A 20,526-nucleotide genomic window follows, 5' to 3' on the forward strand; every position below is an offset into this window, starting at 1 on the left:
TTTCATCAGTCAGTATGACGCACATTTGCACTGGTTACCAAACATGAAACTCTGATGAAAGCAAGGTGGAAGAAACCAAGGGTGCCACCACCGTGGTGGATGACGTCAAAGACCCGACTTTTCAAAGGGCGATATCTCGGTTAATATTGAATGTAGAAAGTTGCGGTTTGGACAGATCTTATTAACTTTAGCTAATCTACAAGAATTGAGCATTAAAACACGATTCTGCGACCAATGCATCTGACCTATTAATATTATAACTTATAAGATATTGTACCAAATTTGTTAAGGATGTTTTTTGATCCTTTCTTAACTGTAATGTTTTATATGTACCTGTTTGTACGTAGATCCGATGCTCCTATGAGGAATTAAGGGCTTTTCTGATGGATGCTTCTTAATTTCTTTCTTACCTCTGATTTTTTATCACTACAGTGAACAAACATTAATAATCATTAAAAGAACTATGATTAGTATCATATTTTATAATTCCTATTTGTTGATTACAAATGATGCTTTTGTTGGAATTTGTATTATTTTTCTGAGAGTTTCTATTTTCTTTATTAATCCTTACTCTGTTGGAAACCTCAAAGGTAGAGCGCCACAAGTCAACTGTGATAAAAATTTCAAAATGCTCACCTCTCTCTGTTGTTTTTATAACTATAACTATGTGTTACCTGTAATTGATTCATTAAAAAAGGGTGTCCTATGAAATTGTTCCTAGCTCTGAAAATCAATAACAGCGCATTTTTGGAAACGTGCAGTCATGTTTATATGTTGATGCGATGCTCTTATGAGGAATTAAGGGCTTTTTTGATGAATGCTTCTTAATCCTGTCTTACCTCTGATTTTCTATAAGTACAGTGAACAAACGATAATACTCATGAAAATAATTATAATTAGTTTTGTGTTTTTTAATCCATTTTGGTTGGTTACAAATGATGCTTTTGTTGGAGTTTTTATTATTACTCTGAGAGTTTTTATCTTCTTATATGGATCACATTTTGCAAATAGGAACCAGCACAATTACAGGGTTGTAAAAATGTTGCTTCCTTATAAATATTTAAGCAATCTCCCAGAACATCAAGTAGCTTTGGCTTCCGATGTAAAAATTGTTAATTTTAAGAGAAGATAATTGTGTAAATTTTAATATTGTACTTACATTAAGTATTTTTAAGAGAGAAGGAGAAGTTGCATGGTTTTTAAAACAGTGTAACAGCGTTGGTTATTTTTTGCTAAATGCAATCCATATGTTAATCCTTTCTGTGTTGTTTTAATAATCATGACTATGTGTTACTTGTAATCAATTCATTCAAAATGTTTGGTTACTTATTTCTCCTTTCTGTCGGAAGATATTATTTGAAGTGACTGCCCGTAGAAAGGCGTATTATAAAACTGTCATTGCTTTTTTGATGGATACTTTTAGATCTTTTCTTACCTGTACTGTTTTATTTTGTCACCTTCCGGTGAAAGTATCACAAGCGCCATCCAACGTTTAAAAATTTCCGCTGCCATTTTATTTTCTTACAGAGAAACTGTTCAACGAAGTTGACCGAAAATTTCGCTCGGTGCTACCGCTTAAGTTCAGTGAAATTTTCAAACAGATTCAACCAAGAATTTCTCTTTAAAAAAATAAAATGGAGGCAGATATTTTTAAATGTCGTATGGCGCTTGTGATACTTCGGCCGGAAGGTGACGAATGTACCCGTGATCGATTCATTCAAAATGGTTGATATTTTTTACTTATTTCACCCTCCAGTCTGAAGGTATTATTTGAAGAGATAGCCTGTGGAAGGGCGTATTATAAAATTTTTAAAGTTATTTAATGATAAACTAAAATTATTTATTCGAACTATAAATATCTATTTTTATCTACAACTGAACTCAAGTATACAGTAACAATAACTTCGTATAGTGCATTTTTATCCTCAGTTCCTTATTGTGTTCAATCTTTTTTCTAAATCTCTGAGGAATAATTTTGATTTTTTGATTTTCGCACCTGTATATTTATAATTTTCGCTGCATAAAATGTAATCTGCCTTGTGACACTGTTTATGGCTGTTAATTAAATCATACGCTCTTCTTTGTACGCCTAATAATAAATGCATTTTTGTACAACTATAGTATGTGAAGTTTTTAGTTTTACTGCAAGCCCTCTTTTGCCTTCTGTACTCTTCTAACTTTCAAAGGTCTTAATTATTTGATTGAAACAAGAAAAGGAGAAGAAGAAAACAATTTTCAATCTATTTTCTTTGAAATGTGAGATATTTGGAGAGCTAGGCGCAAGTTCAGATTTTGAAAAAAAAAAAAATAATAAAATAAATTATAAACCAAAAGAAATGAAAAGGTTTAAAGATAGTTGTATTGGATGCTCTAATGAAGCTAGTCGCAGTGTGACACTTTTTACAGTTGAACATCAAAGCATCATTTTTAAGCTGCATAATTTCTGGTCAAAATTCATTTCAACCATTTGGTGCCATGAAATTTAGAAATTCAGACTCATTTTTCTCAAACGAATAAAACTGCTTCTTTGTACTCTGACCTCCAAGGATCAATAACTAGAATCCAAGGATCCTTAGAAAACTTGAGTCCCTTTATTTCAGTGGAAAAACACTTTGAGAATACGAACACGCTAGAATATGGGTGGAAAATTAGCATTAAGTGCGTTTTTCCATAAAATATTGAAACTGTTTTAAGATGCCTCCCCCAAATCCTCCGATTTTGAAAGATGATTACCTAGCTGGTCTCTAATTTTTTGGCAGCACATACTAAAGTGAATATAATTTGCTATGCTGCTCTTATAACCCCGGATCTTTCGGCTCATTAAATGTATTGCCGAAGCGCCCTTTTACAGGTCGGTGGGACCTTTTTGGAAATAGGTCCGGAAAAGAGGACCAGCATTTCTCGTTTCACATATCTTGAGAGTGTTTCACGCCAATTTTCATGAAGTTTGGTGTGTTGAAATTTTTTTAAATCGCATTTATAATTCCGGATCTCTTGGCTCATTTAATGTATTGCTGAGTCGCCCTTTTGGAGCTCGCTGGGCCCTTTTTGAAAGAAGGTCCGGGAACACTCGTGACGATTAGTGCCTTAAATGGTAGGCGATAAGGCAACACTGCATGAGGCCCCTCAACAATAACATAACCTTACTTTTTCATGTTGCTGCTTGCTCTCGCTCTGTGCATTTGTCCAGTTTATCAATTTACGATCCGAGTCTTTTCTTCTCTTTCGACCTTATTCAGCCATACCTATTATCGTGAAAATTATTCAGAATAAATACAAGAAGGTCGCTGGATAATGCAAATTTATTTTTATTTAATGTCTTAAAGTTTACAAGCTCATTCATGTGGTGATCTATAGCAACGAAGCATCACCATGGCTAGTAATCGGTTTGAGAAGATTGGAACTATTTATTCTAGGTAACAATACTTTTATCATCACTTTGTCTTATTAATGCAAATTCACTTTCTCTAAGGGTAAGACTGAAATAGAATTAATATTAGATCTTCATGAAGGGGCGTTTCTGAGGCAAGTGTACAGTGGCGTGGTGCATTTTGATACGTACGTTGAGCATGTATTGATCCTGTACCCGTACACCTTATAATATCTCTTGCAGCACCTATTAAACAAGGTTAAAATTGAAGGTTATTTCTATACTGTGTGAGGACTTTCTAATCGGTATCTTCAAACTTTTACACTCTAAATTCAGTCTACAGTAGTCTCCTTTTAATTTCTTATACTGAATTCAAAATTTGATTAGTCTAGCATTGCCAAAAAATCTCATTCTTTTTGCCGCTTTTAGCTCTGTTGATCAGGAGATTGTAATAAAATTACTAATTAGATCAACAAGATCAGATCACCAGCTGATATTGCTCCAGAGATGCCATCAGCGCTCTTACAAATAAAATGTTTAACCCGTATCTCAGGGTCTTTCTTCCATCTTTTCCAAATGTGAGGTCGCACTTTTGTGACTAAGTATTGAATTTTTCTCTCCATTACAAGACCTAAATTCTTTTCTATGCTGATCAGTTAAACTTTCATTTGAAAAACTTTGTCACCACCTAATTACAAACTACTTAAAACCTAATTGAAGTAATCTTTACATTGATTTCACGAGTGCTGTCCACCTCATTTTTCCTACGCTCTCCCAGGACAGTCTTGAACCTTCTTTTTTTCATCATCGTTCTTCCAAGCATCATTATGAAATCATCTCTCTTTTAAGTCAACTCTTGAGCTCTGCTATAGTGCCAAAAATTCTCTATTATTAAAGTTCAGTTTAATTTGTTAACATAGTGAGGCATTTGTTTTACTTGTGAAATTTTCTCATCCTTTGCAGAATAACTGGTTTACTTCGAGCAGGAGCCACCAAATGGGAAAACAAACCACTCTGGTATAATGTTTATCGTGCTTTTCCTCCACTTAATGAAACTTCCTTTGGATCACCTGTTCCCGACACACCAATCAGGAATATATTTTATGCTGAAGACAAACTTAGAGCGTAAGTTTCATCAAAAATGCAAGAAGTTTCTGAGGATCAGCGTGGCTTTATAAAATGGAGCTTATTTCTCTCAAACTTTTCTGAGTGACAACTTTTTTTCCTGTCTCTCTACACCATGGTAACGTGACTTGGTCTCTCATTTTTCACATGTTTGCGGTCGTGTGCCATGAATGATCTCAGTCAGAGAGTTTCTGCACCTCCGAATTCCATTTCCCTTAATCTGAGTTATACTTTGGTTCCTTAAAAAGGCAGGTTTTTTCTCTGAAGAATATTTTCCAGTGCTAAAGCCTGATCAGACTGTTTCCACCCTACCTCGATTGAAGCCTTTAGTTATTGAGCGTTTAATCTTACTTACCCCTCTCATTATCAGGCTATTTTCTGTACATGTATGCTCCACAATAGAAACTGTCATGCAAACAAGTTTTTATTCTATTGAGAAGTAATCAAAGTTGTAGTTCAGATCCTCCTCGATGGAAAGAGCTGCAATTAGCATTCACTCAAAGGAGGTCATGGAATATTTATGGAAATGTTACCAAGGGTATGATTTCACAAACTGAGGTGATTTGTTCAAGGTAATGAGAGGTTTAAGGTAGATTTGAGCAAACAATTATGAATTTATTTAATCTCCTTGATTTTTTCTTTCTTCTTCTTCTTCTACTAACGACTAGGGCATGGCCCTGTTTGTCAAGCCTTCGAGTGCCGAGCACAAAATATTAAAAATATAATAATTATCTGTAAAAATTCGTCAAGTCAATAAAACAAATAGCAACAGGAACATTCAATCATCTTCAGGAGAAGAGAGCCAGCTTTGTGCCCATCTCTTAGGCGGTCGTCCAGGCAGTCTTTTCCCTATGGGTTGTCCAGTCATACAAACAAGTACATATTTTTTCTTTAGTATTCTAAATTGATTCATATTTGACCCTCCTCAAAGGTAAAAATTCTCTCAATTTTTAGTTGGACTCATAGAGAAAAAAAAGGAGGTGTTTGCATTTCGGGCATCTTGGAATTTTTTGATGACTTCATGACGTAGGTGGGTACAGCGTGAAGGGGACGTCGCTGTACGCAGCTGTACCCAGCTGTACCCACCTACGTCATCAAGTCATCAAAAACTTCCAAGATGCCCGAAATGCAAACACCTCCTTTTTTTCTCTATGAGTTGGACTGACGTACAGTTTCAGGGGTACTCCAAAGTCTTGATGAAGAATCAACACTAATGATAACTTTATCTTTATCCTCCAGGAAATTTCACAAGGATTACAGAATGCTAAGTGCTGTTCGGTTAGATGACCGCTCCACTCCGAGTGAATGTCAAACGTTCATCCAAGAGTACAAAGCGCTTGTAGAAGAGAAAGGCAAAGCAGAAAAGGATGCCTACAGTGAAGCTTTTAGTCCATTCCAGAAAAAATTAAAGGCTGAGATGAAGAAACAGCACCCTCCTGAGGCAGAAGAAGTAGGCTTCGACTCAGAGGAGTCCCCAAGGTCTGAAGCCGCACCCCAAGAAAGGCTGTCTGAGAAAGATGCAAAAGAACTTTATACAGATATTTTCAAGAAGTAGTGATTTTTGTTATCATTTGACCAGAAGTGTGTAATGCTGGAAATCTCATAATTTCTAGTTTCAATGGTTTGTTTTGTTTTATATTTTATTTCTAAGCACAGTAACAGGGCTAATTTTAAGTGACTGTTAAAGTAGACAAAAATTAAAATAAATGAATAAATAAAAATAAAATGTTTTCCTACCAACAGCAATTATCTCAGTCCAATGGAATCATCGCCCCGTCAAATTAAGTGACACTGGAGAATAACTTTTATGATCATATGTGCTGGACCATCTATCAGCTCTGCACAGTACCATACAACAACCTAAGGTTTGCTACGTTTGCTAACTTGCCCCAAACTTTATTCAAAACAGTTCAAGTAACTGAATGCAGCCAGCTCAACAAATAATATTCTCCCAAATGATTTTGCAAAAGTAATGAGTCATGAGTAAGGTTATCCTTGGACTCAACATGAGTTCACCCTGAGTTTATTAAAAAGAGAATTTCCAGATCACAGAAAATAGGTTAAATGAAATGATGCTATCTATTTTTTAGTGTAAGCCAGTTCGTATAAAAATATTGTCAGAAATATCACCTGAAAGTAACACAATATTGTTGTCATGCCTAATAAAAATCAATGGAAAATGTCGTAGCATTATAGGTAACCCCAAACTCTGCCATGTTACTAATGAGAGCAATAATGTTCACATTTTCGATATCAAGTTTCCTTCAAAATTTGTCTAACTCAAATTAGATGAACTCACCAATTCAAATTAAACAGCAGAAAAGCTGTTGAAAAGCCCGAAAATTGACTTCATTTTATGGGAAATAGCAGTACGGGACATTATTCCACCAGAGAGCTCTACTAGAGGTAGAATGGTGCCCTTTTCGCTTGCCAGTTTCTAATCCTAAAATTGTTTTGTTGTGTTTCCAAAACGCAAACAGAAAAGCATGCAGATTTATGGCACTTATGACTGTCTTGCCTAACATGAAAATGAGAATGGCCCTTTCTATTACATAGTTGGAAATAAAGTTTGTTGATTTTTAATCATCCATACGATTTCTGAGTGTTTTCTGGATAATCAGTGGCAATTTTACAAGAACTGCTGCTTCTGTCGTTAAAAGTTTCCGCTCAATCTCTAATGAGCACATTTTCTCAAAACTTTATTTTTGCACTCTGTTGCTCTCTTCGGTGACACAGCAAACCTGTTACTAACAATAAACTCAACTTGAAGTTGGAAATTAGGAGTGAATAAAACCAGAATAACTTGAATAAATATGATTTTATTGTTAACAAAAGTACAAAAACATTGTTCTCTTAGTCATGGATGTAAAAAAAAAACGGAAAATTACATTATACATATGAAATTGTGATTTTACATTTTTTTTTGGTTTCCAATTTATGCATTCTCTTATTGAATTATGTTGTGCATGGATAACACTAGAATGAACAATTCGAGAATAATGAAGAACAAGTAAAACAAATTTTATAGTCTAGCCTAAATTAGCTAAAAAATTGAAAATTAAGGAGATTTATTACAGAAATATTTCTTTGTTAAGTTCAACAACCATTTATGACTGTCCACAGGAAAGGGAACTTCAGTCCAAGAACACAAACAATTAGGTTATAGATATCAGAGCCTAGTGAGGAGTTCGACAAACGGTTTAGGACAAAAAACGCCCCAAAAAGTTGCACTGAATCGTGGCAATGGCAAATTGAAGTTTTCAGTTCAAAAACAAGTATGTAGTTTCAACAGAAATCTATTACAAATCATAATTATAATTTTTCATGTTCAGAATGTGAAATTGATGGATTACAACAGAACTTTACATCCTCTATTGCTACAAAAATGAATTGAACCACTCACAATTTATGCTTTGGAACACTGGAGAAAGTTCCCAGTTGAAATCTTAAAATCCTGTTTTTCTGCAGAAGAAAAAAAAAGGAGATGGTAATTATTTCCAAATGTTTTTCAGCATTATGTAGGAGGGTATAATGTGGCTTCAATATTTTGACAAAATCCGAGATTCGAAGTAAGGAAAATGAACTGTAACATCTGTCGATTTGGCGTAATTCTTTACAATATATGATTTTAAACACTTCTTAAAGTATGAATTTTCCCATTAACTGCACCATTTTCGAGAAAATCGATGATAAGAATGACCTTTAACCACATACGTCATCAACAATATCCAAGATGCTCAAAATGCAACCACCTCCTTTTTTTCTCTTTGCCATTTTTCCACCCATAACTCCACAGATATTGCTATACTGAAAATTTTGCCTCTGAGGTCAAAAGTTCTGTTTCCTGCAGATTTTCAAATTTAAGTACATACATCAGCAGTGTGTCATCTTCAAAGAAATGGAATGAAAACAATTTAGCTTGCGAATGATTTTCACCAATTATTTAGAATCAAAGTCAATATTAAGAGAATACTGAGTGAATAATTTGGTTTATACTTCATGTGAACGGGCAAACATATCAGAAATACCTGAACAATTTTGAATGGAAGTTGCAATCCACAATCAGATCAATAGACCATCAGACAGGCTTTGAAAATAAGGACCTCAGTCATCAATTATAGAGATTCAACTTACACCTTTTTAAGATCTCGAATTTAGTTGATGATGAAATTCTAATAGTCAGCTAAAAAGTCAAGCCTGACTGATTCCCCCTCTAGCTTGGTCTAATATCATTGCACCCGCACATCTATAATCTCATTTGCAACAAACTTGGTATGCAAAACAAGTTCATTATCAGTAGACAGCGCAGTTACTTATATTTCATTTTTTATAATTGAGGGACGAACTTTTTCGTTAAACCGCACCTAAGAATCAGCATCCAAATGCTTGAAATAACTGTAGGGTAGAATTGTATCATCAACTAAAGGGACCTTAAAAAAATTAAGTTCAATCTCTGTAATTGATGATATGACAAACAAAAAAGTGCCTAATATACCCCCAACCTCGATACAAATTTCTTCATTAAAATTTTGCTTAAGAGTATGACGGATGCATTAAAAACTTCTGAATTCAATTAACGGTTCTTGTCGACATTAATTCACATTTTCTGTTCATGAAAAAACCAGAGTCAACACGAATCAAATTGAGCACTAAACTGATTTTGGGAAGTGTATTTTACTGTAAAAGAATTTTCTTGTTCCCTAACTTTTTTTGACAGTTTACAGGTACATATTTTGTATCATAAGAGGAAAGAAGTGTGTACAAAACTAAGCTGTAGTTATGTGATGACTAACGAGTGGGTTGACGTCAAGCGATGCCTAATTTTGCCTCCGTTAATTGTCTAGTCAGCCATTTAACATTGTTTGAACAAGAGAAAAAGTTTGATGAATCGGCGATCATTTGAGTCTTCATATCACAGCTTTATATTTTTTCCTTTTATTTTTTATTTTTTCTCATTTTTTTAACGTAACTAATTTTCAAATATTATCTTAGCAACTTTTACAAAATCATCAAAACCGATAAAGTTGCCATGAAGAGATGGAATATTCCCTTTTAAAACTTGATTTCACAAATCAGTTTATCATTTTAACTTGAGCTGTTTGAGACCTTTCTAAGTTTTAAATGATACATTTTTTATCGGTTTATTTTCCAAAGGCCGGTGGTTGAGGTTAAACTTGATATCTAATCATGACAAAAGATTTGCTATTGATACAAATATGCAGTGCAGAAAGTACGAGCGTGATGCATAATTGGAATATAGGGTGATGCTCCGAATTGGAAAATACAATATTAATTTATTTTAAGATATATCAACTCTGAAACAATTTAAAATGAAATTGAATATAAAATTTCATGAGATTACCATTTGAAATTTCATATTCTCTTTCCTTGCACTTTTTGTACTATGAAAGCTGTAGGGTTATCATTGAGCCACAACTTATTATTGACAGTCCTCATTCCATACTACAAAAATCTCTTCATTATCTTGTTATGTTTGAGCATTCAGTTAAGTACGTTCTGAAGGAATCATTAGCTAAGGTAGGTAATAATTAGGTCTATAATACGTATGCAATTTTTAAAGTATCTAAACTGGGTTCAAAATTTGCAAAGGTTATTTTTTTTATTTTTTTAAAAAAAAAAAAAATAAAATAAAAACCAAAGGCACAAGAGGGGAACAATAACAATTTAAGGTGCATTTGAGATCTGTGAGTAATACATATTTTCATTGGGGCTAGTTACCTTTCTGAATATTCCTAAAACTAAGTATAACGCTATAGTATAAAAAAATTCACCTGTACTTATCAAATTTTCACACGGATCTTGAAAAGCAGAGACATTTGGACTTTAAGAAGTGGAATTCTATGCTCCCAGAGCTTTACAATAAGAATCTCTACAATTGGCAACCACAATACTTCTGACGATAGAGACATGTAAAATTACCCTATGGGTGCCTGAAGGAGAGGGTTTTGAAAATGATAATGTAAAAAAGTACTGGTAGAATTTGAACATTTTCTTTTTTTTGAAGTTTCTTTCACAAAGTTCCAATGAACTGACTTATGCACCGCAAAAGAGGTAGTGGACAGAGGATCTTAAAATCGAAATAAATGCCTCATGAAAGTAAGACACAGTCCTAAAAGCAGCAGATGCTACTGCAGAGAAAAATAAAATAAAATGAAGGGTAAATGAGGACTTATCAGCACCATCATAGGGGAAAAAATAAAAACAATGGTTTTGGAGCACTACATCTCATCAAACAGGGTAGAGAGATCCATACGGCAAAAGTAATAATTTGTAAATCACACTTTTACAGTGATAGGCTTCAGTTATACAACTCACTTTTATAAGGTGCACAGAACTTTTCAAAAAAACTTGCCAAGAGCTATGCATGAAATCTAAGAAATTGGACGCTGGCTTTATTTTGATATCAACTGTGATGTTCTTCATGACCTCCTGATTACGATGAACTGTCAAAATAGATCTTTCTTAGTGCCATGGTCGAGAAAAGTTGAGTTGAAAAGTGAATTTTTTGGTACTCATACGTGTGTTTACTCATGAAAAAGTGGGTCGGTTGCTGTATGTGAGTGGACGCTACGGCACATAGTATCATTCGGATGAGCTGGAATCTTTTTGTTCATCTTATCTTCCAAGTTGGCAAGGAGATACAAGCTCTACTTAATCATCAATCAGAAGTTGCAACATTACAAGCAAGTAATACATTTCAAAATTCTGAAAAATTAATTTTTCAGCCCCACTTTTCTTGAGTTTGGCACTTACCTGGAGAGTTCAATCTTTTAGAAGCTCATCGTACTCGGGAGGTCAGAAGGAACATCAAATAAAATGATAATGAAAACTGGCCAGCATTAGATTTCTCTGTATTCCGTCCTTAGTCCTTTCATATGAAGCTTATAGCTCAAGTTCCTATTTTAAAAAGAGGTTTGATACAAAATCAATAATGGTAAAACCTTGATTTTCCGGTCTGACCCGTGCAGCGCCCAAGCCAAACACAGGAAAAGCCTAATGATAATTAGAAACACGAACAGCTCGACCGACCAACACTGCAGTAATCATAATATACATTATGTACATGCCAACTTAAACTTGGCTTGAAGGCTTAAAGTATGCTGTGTTTCTTTGACGCTGTTTTTTCGGTGTGTTTGCTAACTTTCGGCACTATCAGCGTGCTTAAATGATTGTAAAAGCGGGCCAGATAATCGAAGTTTTACTGTACATTACAAAGAAGAAAAAACTATACAATGGAGAACTTACAATAAATCACAATGAATTGGACAATACTTACCAACATCAGCCTAACTACATCAGACATTCCTTCACTCGTTCGAGTTTTATTTTTTTTACAAGAAAAATTATCGAGTTTCTGCCTTGAAATGTTTTGAGTATATCATCATATTCCAAGGAAATTGCACAGTAAGTTTCAAGCCTTAATGTTGCTTAGTTAGAATGAAACATGTGAGGAAGTTGGACAACTTTGAGGTCAGTTCGGCTGCCTCTGGTGAAATCCACCCAATTGATACGACCATTAGCACAATTTGTCAGAAATTATATTGTGCTAGAGAGTGTAGTGATCAGAGGAATTTTTTCTAGGGCATTGATGCCATTTAAAACTCATATATTCTGTTTGAGCTTGCACAATTTCATAAACGAAATTTTCTTGATTGGCAAGAATCACATTGATGTTTCTCTTTCATCACGTCTCTCTTGAGTTAGTTTCACAACACTAAAATGCCTTTCATTTACAAAATGAGTAAAACTCAGTATAATCAGGTAATGGAATTTCTAACATCTTGAATTTTAGACTTGTTGGCATGTTGTTTAAACCCTCCATTCGGATCTGAGTCACCAACATCACCGAGTGGTACCTTCAATCGTCACCAGTCAGATGGAAACAGCAAAAAAAGAACAAAGGAACAATTCCATGTAAGTAAACATTTACGTACTGACTGAAAGATGGAAATTTTATCATAGGAATTTTAACATTTGAGGTGTATTTAGTACTAATGATACTAATCATGAAAAAATTAATAGAAAAGGAAACTAGAAATTAACGAAATTGCAGAACAGCAATTACGCCTTGTTTGGATTAGAATTCACAGAGCGTCAGAGATATTTTTGATGGTGGAGGTATGGTGCAACCCGCCAAGGATTATGATTAGGGCCTTATACTTAGATCTCGTATGCAAACACTCGAAATTTCAAGATCTCTCTTTTAAACAGGAAACAAATTCAACAGCTCTAAAATCTATTCGAGTTATCGTGCATAAAAAATTACTTAATGCCGAACTTAGGTGCAGATTTCACCATCATAAGTTTCGTTTTTCAGATCTCTTTTTATTGGGCAAACAGAGTGTATATTTTCTTAATAAAAGTAAAATATATCCTATAGACTATTTTTCATATAAAATTACACAAGTACAGCTTCAGACTCAGATCATTTTACTCTCAGATCTCTTTTTATTGGGTAACACACTTTCAGTATATCCTCCTTAGAAATATGCCTAGAATCCGTTAAAGAGAAAACTAAATCGATAAATTCATTGAGGGCCCATGTGCCAAAATTAAAGTAGTGAGAAAACTGGGAAACTGTAACTTTTCAAAAATGTATGTGTCTAAAGAACACCTTTCAACAAGGGTCAAAAGATTGAACGCACGCTGAGAGGCACATTTTTATCCGCCTTTCTCAAACTTGAATTTTGGTACTTGGGCACCTAAGAAAAATATCAGTTCTAAGTATTTTGGATTTGAAACTAGCTCCTTTCAATTTATTGAAGTCTGCAAACACATGAAAAATTGTGTTGATCATACTGAGACTTTTAAAGTTATTTTTACAGCAGAATTTTAGAACCCCATCAGCTAGAAGAACAACAAAAAAGGATAGGATATTATTGTTAAAAGGGACTGAAGAGGAACAAAACATTGTTAAGGAAGAGTGAAAGAAGGAAACAGCCAGCTTCAGATAGGGTAAACTAGCCTCAGAAAATAAGGGATTGCAAGTCTACCTGTTTCAGCCACAAGTCATAAAATTGTTTCTTGGATAAATTGCGAGGGTCAACACCCAGGAAATCTTGGTTTTCATAGAGCCACCACTTGATTTGCAACAAAGAAAAAAAGTGATACACATTATTTCAAGCAAATACTTGTTATTAAACTTAAAGAATAATGAAGGAGAAAAAGATACTTACTTATTGGGTATTCAGCCCAAAATGTTGAAATGAAAAAAAAAGAAGTAATTATTTTTTAACTTAAAAGGTAAGCTACATTTGTCAGCCCTAGGCAGTGAGATCGTAAATTTAGCCCAGAAGAAAAAAGGGCAGCATAATACAGGCAGCCCAAAAGAGTAAAATGAGAAAATCCGCTACTGGTCAAACATACTGAGAACTTCAGATGTTGTAAATCGTACTTGTAATTGTAAATACTGTTCATGTAATTTGTAAATTGTTCAAAGCCGTAGTTGTAATGTAATGGTGGTTTGTTGGTTCAGATGATGGAAGATAATTTTCTTGGAGAAAGGTGGAATCATCACCTTTGGGCCAAAGTATCACAACTGCCATCAACTTTTAGACGCTATGTTGCTGGACATCATTAATATTTCCTTTAAAAATTTTGCACATTCTTTCACGAAAATTTTAGGGATTGATATTGATGACAAAATAAATTTTAGGTAAGATTTTTAAGTGATTCTGTCGATTAGTTTTTCAATAAAAAATTGGGAAAGTTTGAGAAGTTTGGCGACATAGTGCCTAGGCACAGATGGCGCTTGTGATACTTTGACCGGAAGGCGACGAAATGAGCATTTGTTTGCAACAATTACAAACAGCAGAGGTTTTCAAGTTTCAAGAAAAATGCATTCGAAGAGTTTGAAATGCTTGTAGTTCCATGGGTATTCAACATTTCCTTACAGGTATCAAAAAAGCCCATGGGCAGCCTATGTGTTTAAAAGTGCTGAAAAAATTTCAAGTCAAGAACTTGGTTTGATTGATAGGTTAACAAAATATAAAAAATATGTTAGACGTTGTTGTTACATACAAGGAACTGGTTTGGTATTGTTTGTTCCCTCTGTATCTAAGAATTGAATAACATGGACAATCATTTTAGTACATTTTCTTCTGTTTTAAAGAATCCCTTCTCCTCTCGATCACCACTCCTACCACTTCTAAAGTTGTTGGATTTTGACAGATTTGGTGTATTTTTCTTTGTTTCTTTGCCAACATTTTTAAGTATCATTGAATATTACACAGCTTTAGATTTTCAGTGATCTGTACACGTGTTCTCTGCAAAAACTTTGAAAGGGGCGTAACAGCCAGGGGAGAAGAAAATGCTTGAGCGCACAATCTCCTGCTGATGGGTGGCATGAGCAAATCTGTGAGCTTGTGGGGAAATAATTCAGTAGAGCAAAATTTTCATTTGTTTTTTTGAGCACAAAATGCAAGAAGAACAGAGAGGCAATTTGTGATGGTTTTCCGCCTGACACAAATGTTTGACATTTTCATGGAGTGAGAAATTTTGTGGCTAAGATTAAATCTTAGATCACAAGAAATTTTTGCACTCAACCATCACCTTTCTTGGTTTTGCGGTTGGTCCACGAAGAAAGTTTCTGGTGAATGTGGTTTTTTTACTGTGAGGCTTATAGGTTGCATGTAACTGAACTTCCATCCAGTCTTCCCTGATATACAAAGGGTGTTCAAAAAGTTTTGCACATTTCCAGGTTTTGAGCAAACATAAGCAGCTATCAATTTGCGCTTTATGTGTGCTTAAATTAGACATGATTACCAATAAAACAAGACCAAGAACACCTCTATAGCTTAAAAAATGACAGAAATATAGAGTTTTGAAAATGACATGTAGTGTGACCGCCTACAGGATTTTTAGCTATGTTTGTCAAGAAAAAAAAGTTTAATGAGAATTGAGTGTTTTTATTGAAAAAACTTACAGAAATTGACGAACTTTAAGCTTCTTCATCGGATGACACAACTGACTCAACATTCGGCTGTTTTTTGAAGTATTTTCCACCACTTTGAACGCAAAGCTTCAGCCGCAGTTCACCTGGGGATTCATGGAGAAACACAACATTCTCGTTATCCTGCACCCCTCCTACAGTCCAGAACTGGCTCCGTGTGATTTTTTACTCTTCCCTGAGTTAAAGAAATTTCTGAAAGGCACTCAGTTTGATTCCATGGCTGAAATCAAAACCGCTGTTCAAAAATTCTTCAAAACCCTCCGTCAAGAAGACTTCAAAAAGACGATCCTTGTGAAGTGGGCAGAACTGCTGAAGCTTTGTGTTCAAAGTGGTGGAAAATACTTCGAAAAACAGCCGAATGTTGAGTCAGCTGTGTCATCTGATGAAGAAGCTTAAAGTTTGTCAATTTCCGTAAGTTTTTTCAAGAAAAACACGCAATTCTCATTTAACTTTTTTTTTCTTGACAAACATAGCCAATAGCCAAAATTCCTGGAGGCGGTCTTGCTAGGTACATGTCATTTTCAAAATTCTGTATTTCTATTATTTTTAAGCTATAGAGCTGTTCTTGGTCTTGTTTGTCAGTAATTACGTCTACTTTAAGCACACATAAAGCGCAAATCGATAGCTGCTTTTGTTTGCTCAAAGCCTGGAAATGTGCAAAACTTTTTGAACACCTTTTATATGGTTTGTGCAACTTCTCCATTGTACTCTTAATTTCTAAATATTGCACTGCTAAAACAAATAAGTTGCCCACTGCCACTAGGCATTTTGAGTCAAAAACCGACTATTTCATTTTATTAACTTTTTGTTCAATAATTAGTGATCCAGACATTAAATTAATTAGTGTCTATAAACTTGCACTGTAAGTAATGTGATTGAGAAAAAAATACTTACTTTGTAATCATCCTTAGTAATAGAGTTTGAGGGGAGTGTATCACACGTCAGTTCATGCTTTTTAACCACTTTTGTCCTTTGTACGAGGTAGTGATAAAAGTAAATGTGGTCAAGATTACCCTTCAACGAGAAGGACACAGCTAAGTTGCTGACACAAGGCACTTCCTGTAAAAATAGAAAAAAAGAGAGGCTGTGAAAAGTCCACTTGACTAAGTTTGAGCTTAACTTTGTCAGACGTAATAAATATACTCAAGAAGATATACTCTTTCTTTAGCCACTATTTAGTACATTTCATAACATCTCCTGACAATTTTCTTATAAAAAAACAAGGCATCTCGGTTAATTTACAATGGTGGCATTTCGTTTACAATGTGATTTCACTTTTTTATGGTCTTGAGATATCAACCCTCCACACAGAATTCTATGAAATCAGTGACCCAATCATTATTTTCAAAGAAATGAAGGAAAGACAGGAAGAAAAGCAAAAATGAAAGAAAAAACTAATTAGCCGATAACTTGCAAAGCAGGACTCCCTTCCTGAAATATTTCAAACAGCAGAGTTTATAAAAATTAAAAATTCAATTATGTAATTCTCACCTTACTGAGTAATTTCTCAAAGAGCTCCTCTAAAGTCTCTGAGTGGAATCTCGTGCAGTCGTTGTGATCAAGGGTAGACAACAGAGGTAAGTGAAGATCTGAAAATATTTTACCTGCAAAAGGAAAAATAAATACAAATAGAAATAGTAGTAATCTGGATCTTGAAGGCTTTGCGGCTTACTGATAATGTATAAATGTATAATCCTCTGATCATTCTCGTATTTGTTTGTATAAACGTCTCAGTGGTTCTTTGCTTTGGAAAACATAAAAACCAAAATGTTGAAATTTTGAGAAAAAAACTGGGACAAAATGTTTTTATGTAAGCTACAGCATAGACTGGCGTCCATCAGAATCCAAAATCGATTCATGCCATAGAAGATTAAATAGATCATCATGCTTGCAAATTGTTTAAGACTTTGGCAGATTTTTCCTCTCAATATTTACACTTTTTATTTCGCTTGAGATCATTAATTGATATCATTCTGGGAAATAATGCATAGTTTTTCGAAGCAAAATGTTAGGTTCACATTAATGGAGGTTGTCTGAAAATATACTACTTTAGTGGTGTTGGATAGTATTCTTCTGTAATCATTATTATGACACCCGAGTCTTTTAAATGACTGCAAAAAAGTGCCAAATTGTGTTTGAGGGGAAAAATAAAAAAAAGCAGGAGAGTAAACTCACCTAGATTAACATCAATTTTCTCATTGATGTAGCCAGATAAGTGCTGACTCTCAAAAATTAATCTCAATTTTTGGACAGCTGCTTTGCTCAAAACAAATCCTGCTTCAGCCTCATTTAATAGGATTCCTTTCTCAAATGTTGTTCTTCCAAGGTAATATATCTCCTTGGGATTTAGACTAGCTAACAAATGACGCAGGTTTTCCATAATTACTAACATATCGCTGTCAATAGCAAAGAACAGCCAATCATAATTTTCTATCTTTGTAGAATGTTTTGAGAGAAGGTCATAGAATTTTTTCCAGATTGGTACATCATGATTCTCGACAATCGAGTTAACATAGCTACTGATGTCGTTTGATGAACCGATGAAGAAATACTTATTACACGACTGAATCCATGTATTGTAGGTTTGATGGAGGCTGTCATTCTGGTAAAAAATAATACAAGCAACTTTCACTCTCTTAAAAAGGAACTGAGATTCCCTTGTAATATTTTTATTGGTAAATGCATCTACTGAGCACTGTTGCTTGAGTTTGTGACGCTTCAAGTTATTTCTGCGAAACCAATGGTTATAGCTTTGCACAGAGTCAAAAGGCTGAATTTGGTATTGTTTTTGAAGAACAGATGAATCGAGTTTGACTTTCTCATTGTTCGATAAAATGAAAAAAGCGACCAAGGCACCAAAGCAAAAGCCAGCAGTGAACACTATACATTTAGGGTTAGTCTTGAAGCATGTTGCCATCATGTTACGATAGAAATAATGATTTTGAGAGAGATAAATGTGGGAAAATCCGTAGACTTCTTCCTAAGACGTATCATTTTGGTGGCGAATGTTCCTCACGAATTTAGATCCAGATTGGACAACGAAATAAGATTCGATTGGTAGCTCATGTTGATCAAACCATTACTTTCAGAGAGCAGGATTACACGTAGGAGAAAAGGAAACAGAAAGTTGGATGCTATCATTGAAAACACCTTAGAAACGACACTATAATCCACGGATATAACGATCTTCAAAAAGTTTAGAAAAAAGTTCACTCAGGAAGGAAGTCAAAACATTGTAAGGTTAGGTTAGGGTTACGAAACTCTTGTTTACTTTAGCATTGCGGCAACGATGGAAAAAGAGTTATGCGGTAGTTAAAACTTATGCAGTCAGATAGCAGCACTTGTATAAAAATATGAAACAAATTGAGTTTTTGTTACAGTCTGGCAACTACGTCCAACAGTTCCATTTTCGTTACGAGTTCGTTCATTCGTTTGCGTTTGCTTTTGACCAGTTTGGCGTTTCGTTCATGTCGTTCCAGTGCATACGGACTTTTATTCGGCAGGATTAGAATTCTTGCGTGATATTGTGCTGTGCAACTTCGATCCCTTCTTTTAGTTTTTAATTTGCTGGATCATTGTTTACCGAGTGTATCCTCCGTGCGGCATAGAATGGCAACAAGTTTGAAGTGATCACTGTTCTGTTTGCTATCTCAATATTCTCGAAACGTTTTGTTCAGTGCCGTGGTTCTGTCAATCCGCGTTGACAGAATATTACCTTTGTGAAAGTTTACTTTTGATCCATCTCCGTTCTCTCTCCCAGTGACACGTGAGTTTCGGCACTTTTTAGTGGCCACCGAGTGCTTCACTGATTGTTGTGATTCTCACCTGTGATTTTGGAATACTTTCAGTGTGTTGATTTATTCACAAGATGTCTGAAGAAATCAACGAAAACGGAACCGGGAACGGACAGGATGTTCCTGAAATTGAGCTTATCATCAAGGTAAAATTTCCCAGTTACACTTTGACACTATCACTGTTGCCTTCAATTCACTTGATGAACATCGTTCATAACATAACCTATCTCCCATTAAATTTCCACCGCGCACTCCAACTTTTGTTTTGCCAAAATCTACCCGTTTTTTACTACAGAGTACAATCAAGTCGTCATGCACTAGAGTGATAATGAAATCAACCCATGAATGGGCCATTCTGAGCCCCTTGTTTGCTGGAAAGTGCGAACCAAGTGTGGACACTTTTTATCATGGCGCGGCTCATGGGAGAATCGCTGGCTGTGAGTGGTTTTTTGGGAATCATTATTTCAAGTTTATTATTAATTCGACGAATTTTGGCTAATTACGTTGACGATATGATCAAACAAATTTAACTAAGTACAAAACTCCCGGCTTTCACTAAATAGATTTTATACCTGTATACAGTAAGCGGAGTTGGAGCTGGGACCCTGCGCATACAGCATCTCTAGTTGCGGCGCACTAATCTCAGAAGCGCTGGACAAGCCGATCTCAAAAAGTAACTTCATCGGCGCTCCAGTACATTACGACTAATTGTGCTCACATGTTATTCACCTCAAAACTTTTTTGAAGTGCGATCTCTGGTGCCTTTCATGAGGTGTAACTAGGCTTCAATGCAAGGCTTAAGATACACTTAGGAAATGGGGATTCATAGCTGTCAGGGAGTAGAATCCTCCAGATGGTAGGATGAGTTGTCAAGTATTAAGCAGAATCAGCTTATCAACCCATCATCTAAGCTTTGCAATGTTGCATACTTACTTTTGGAAGAATTACGTTTATTTATTTACATTTATTTATTTATCCCAAGTTGATTACAAAATAAAAATAAAAAAAATTCACTGCTACTCAATACACTTGCCGAAAGCTCAGTCTGCTTCCTGGCATTCTTTTTCTAAGTGCATGGTAAATTTTTAAACGTCATTTTTTGAAAACTTTAATGATTTTTACTCTGTGTAAAGAGTACTCTGTGAAAATTTCAAGGTATACCCAATGTTGGTTCAGACTCTTTTTAATCATAAAATAGGAGGGGGAATTTTAAAACACTGCAACCCGAGTACGCATCTTGCAGTTTCATCATCGTAATGTATTCG

At 34.9% G+C, this 20,526-nt stretch overlaps 3 protein-coding genes across 3 annotated transcripts in view; 2 read left to right on the plus strand and 1 right to left on the minus strand.

Annotated features, from left to right (window-relative positions):
• The first annotated feature begins 3,142 nt into the window (after window positions 1–3,142).
• On the plus strand, window positions 3,143–7,087 carry mRpS23 (mitochondrial ribosomal protein S23). The gene is made up of 3 exons (XM_019042635.2): window positions 3,143–3,416; window positions 4,334–4,495; window positions 5,735–7,087. Exons 1-3 carry the CDS (start codon window positions 3,373–3,375, stop codon window positions 6,048–6,050), a joined length of 522 nt encoding a protein of 173 aa, XP_018898180.2. The 5' UTR covers window positions 3,143–3,372; the 3' UTR covers window positions 6,051–7,087.
• Window positions 7,088–7,294: 207 nt separating this feature from the next.
• On the minus strand, window positions 7,295–18,735 carry LOC109031228 (glycoprotein-N-acetylgalactosamine 3-beta-galactosyltransferase 1). Its single transcript, XM_019042632.2, has 5 exons — window positions 17,643–18,735; window positions 16,959–17,071; window positions 16,362–16,526; window positions 13,510–13,596; window positions 7,295–12,372 (listed from the first exon to the last, which is right to left on the minus strand). The coding sequence occupies exons 1-5, from the start codon at window positions 18,385–18,387 to the stop codon at window positions 12,274–12,276; spliced, it is 1,209 nt and encodes a 402-aa protein (XP_018898177.2). The 5' UTR covers window positions 18,388–18,735; the 3' UTR covers window positions 7,295–12,273.
• A 138-nt stretch (window positions 18,736–18,873) lies between these two features.
• Clic (chloride intracellular channel protein 5) overlaps window positions 18,874–20,526 on the plus strand; it is a 121,772-nt gene continuing 120,119 nt past the window's right edge. The window contains exon 1 of the mRNA XM_019042633.2: window positions 18,874–19,407. Coding sequence (XP_018898178.1) covers window positions 19,336–19,407 — 72 coding nt within the window. The 5' untranslated portion in view covers window positions 18,874–19,335. The remainder of the gene's footprint in view (window positions 19,408–20,526) is intronic.

This window comes from Bemisia tabaci, chromosome 4 (assembly GCF_918797505.1).
Source record: "Bemisia tabaci chromosome 4, PGI_BMITA_v3".
Taxonomy (NCBI): Eukaryota; Metazoa; Arthropoda; class Insecta; order Hemiptera; family Aleyrodidae; genus Bemisia; species Bemisia tabaci.

Excerpts from the sequence above, each read along its gene's own strand:
- LOC109031228 (XM_019042632.2), bottom strand. The coding sequence starts at position 18,387 with ATGATGGCAACATGCTTCAAGACTAACCCTAAATGTATAGTGTTCACT. Across the intron at positions 16,527-16,958 it reads TTGAGAAATTACTCAGTAAG|GAAGTGCCTTGTGTCAGCAA; the intron begins GTGAGAATTACA and ends CTATTTTTACAG. Across the intron at positions 13,597-16,361 it reads TTACTAAGGATGATTACAAA|TGGTGGCTCTATGAAAACCA; the intron begins GTAAGTATTTTT and ends TTGCAAATCAAG.
- mRpS23 (XM_019042635.2), top strand. The coding sequence starts at position 3,373 with ATGGCTAGTAATCGGTTTGAGAAGATTGGAACTATTTATTCTAG. Across the intron at positions 3,417-4,333 it reads ATTGGAACTATTTATTCTAG|AATAACTGGTTTACTTCGAG; the intron begins GTAACAATACTT and ends CATCCTTTGCAG. Across the intron at positions 4,496-5,734 it reads GCTGAAGACAAACTTAGAGC|GAAATTTCACAAGGATTACA; the intron begins GTAAGTTTCATC and ends TTTATCCTCCAG.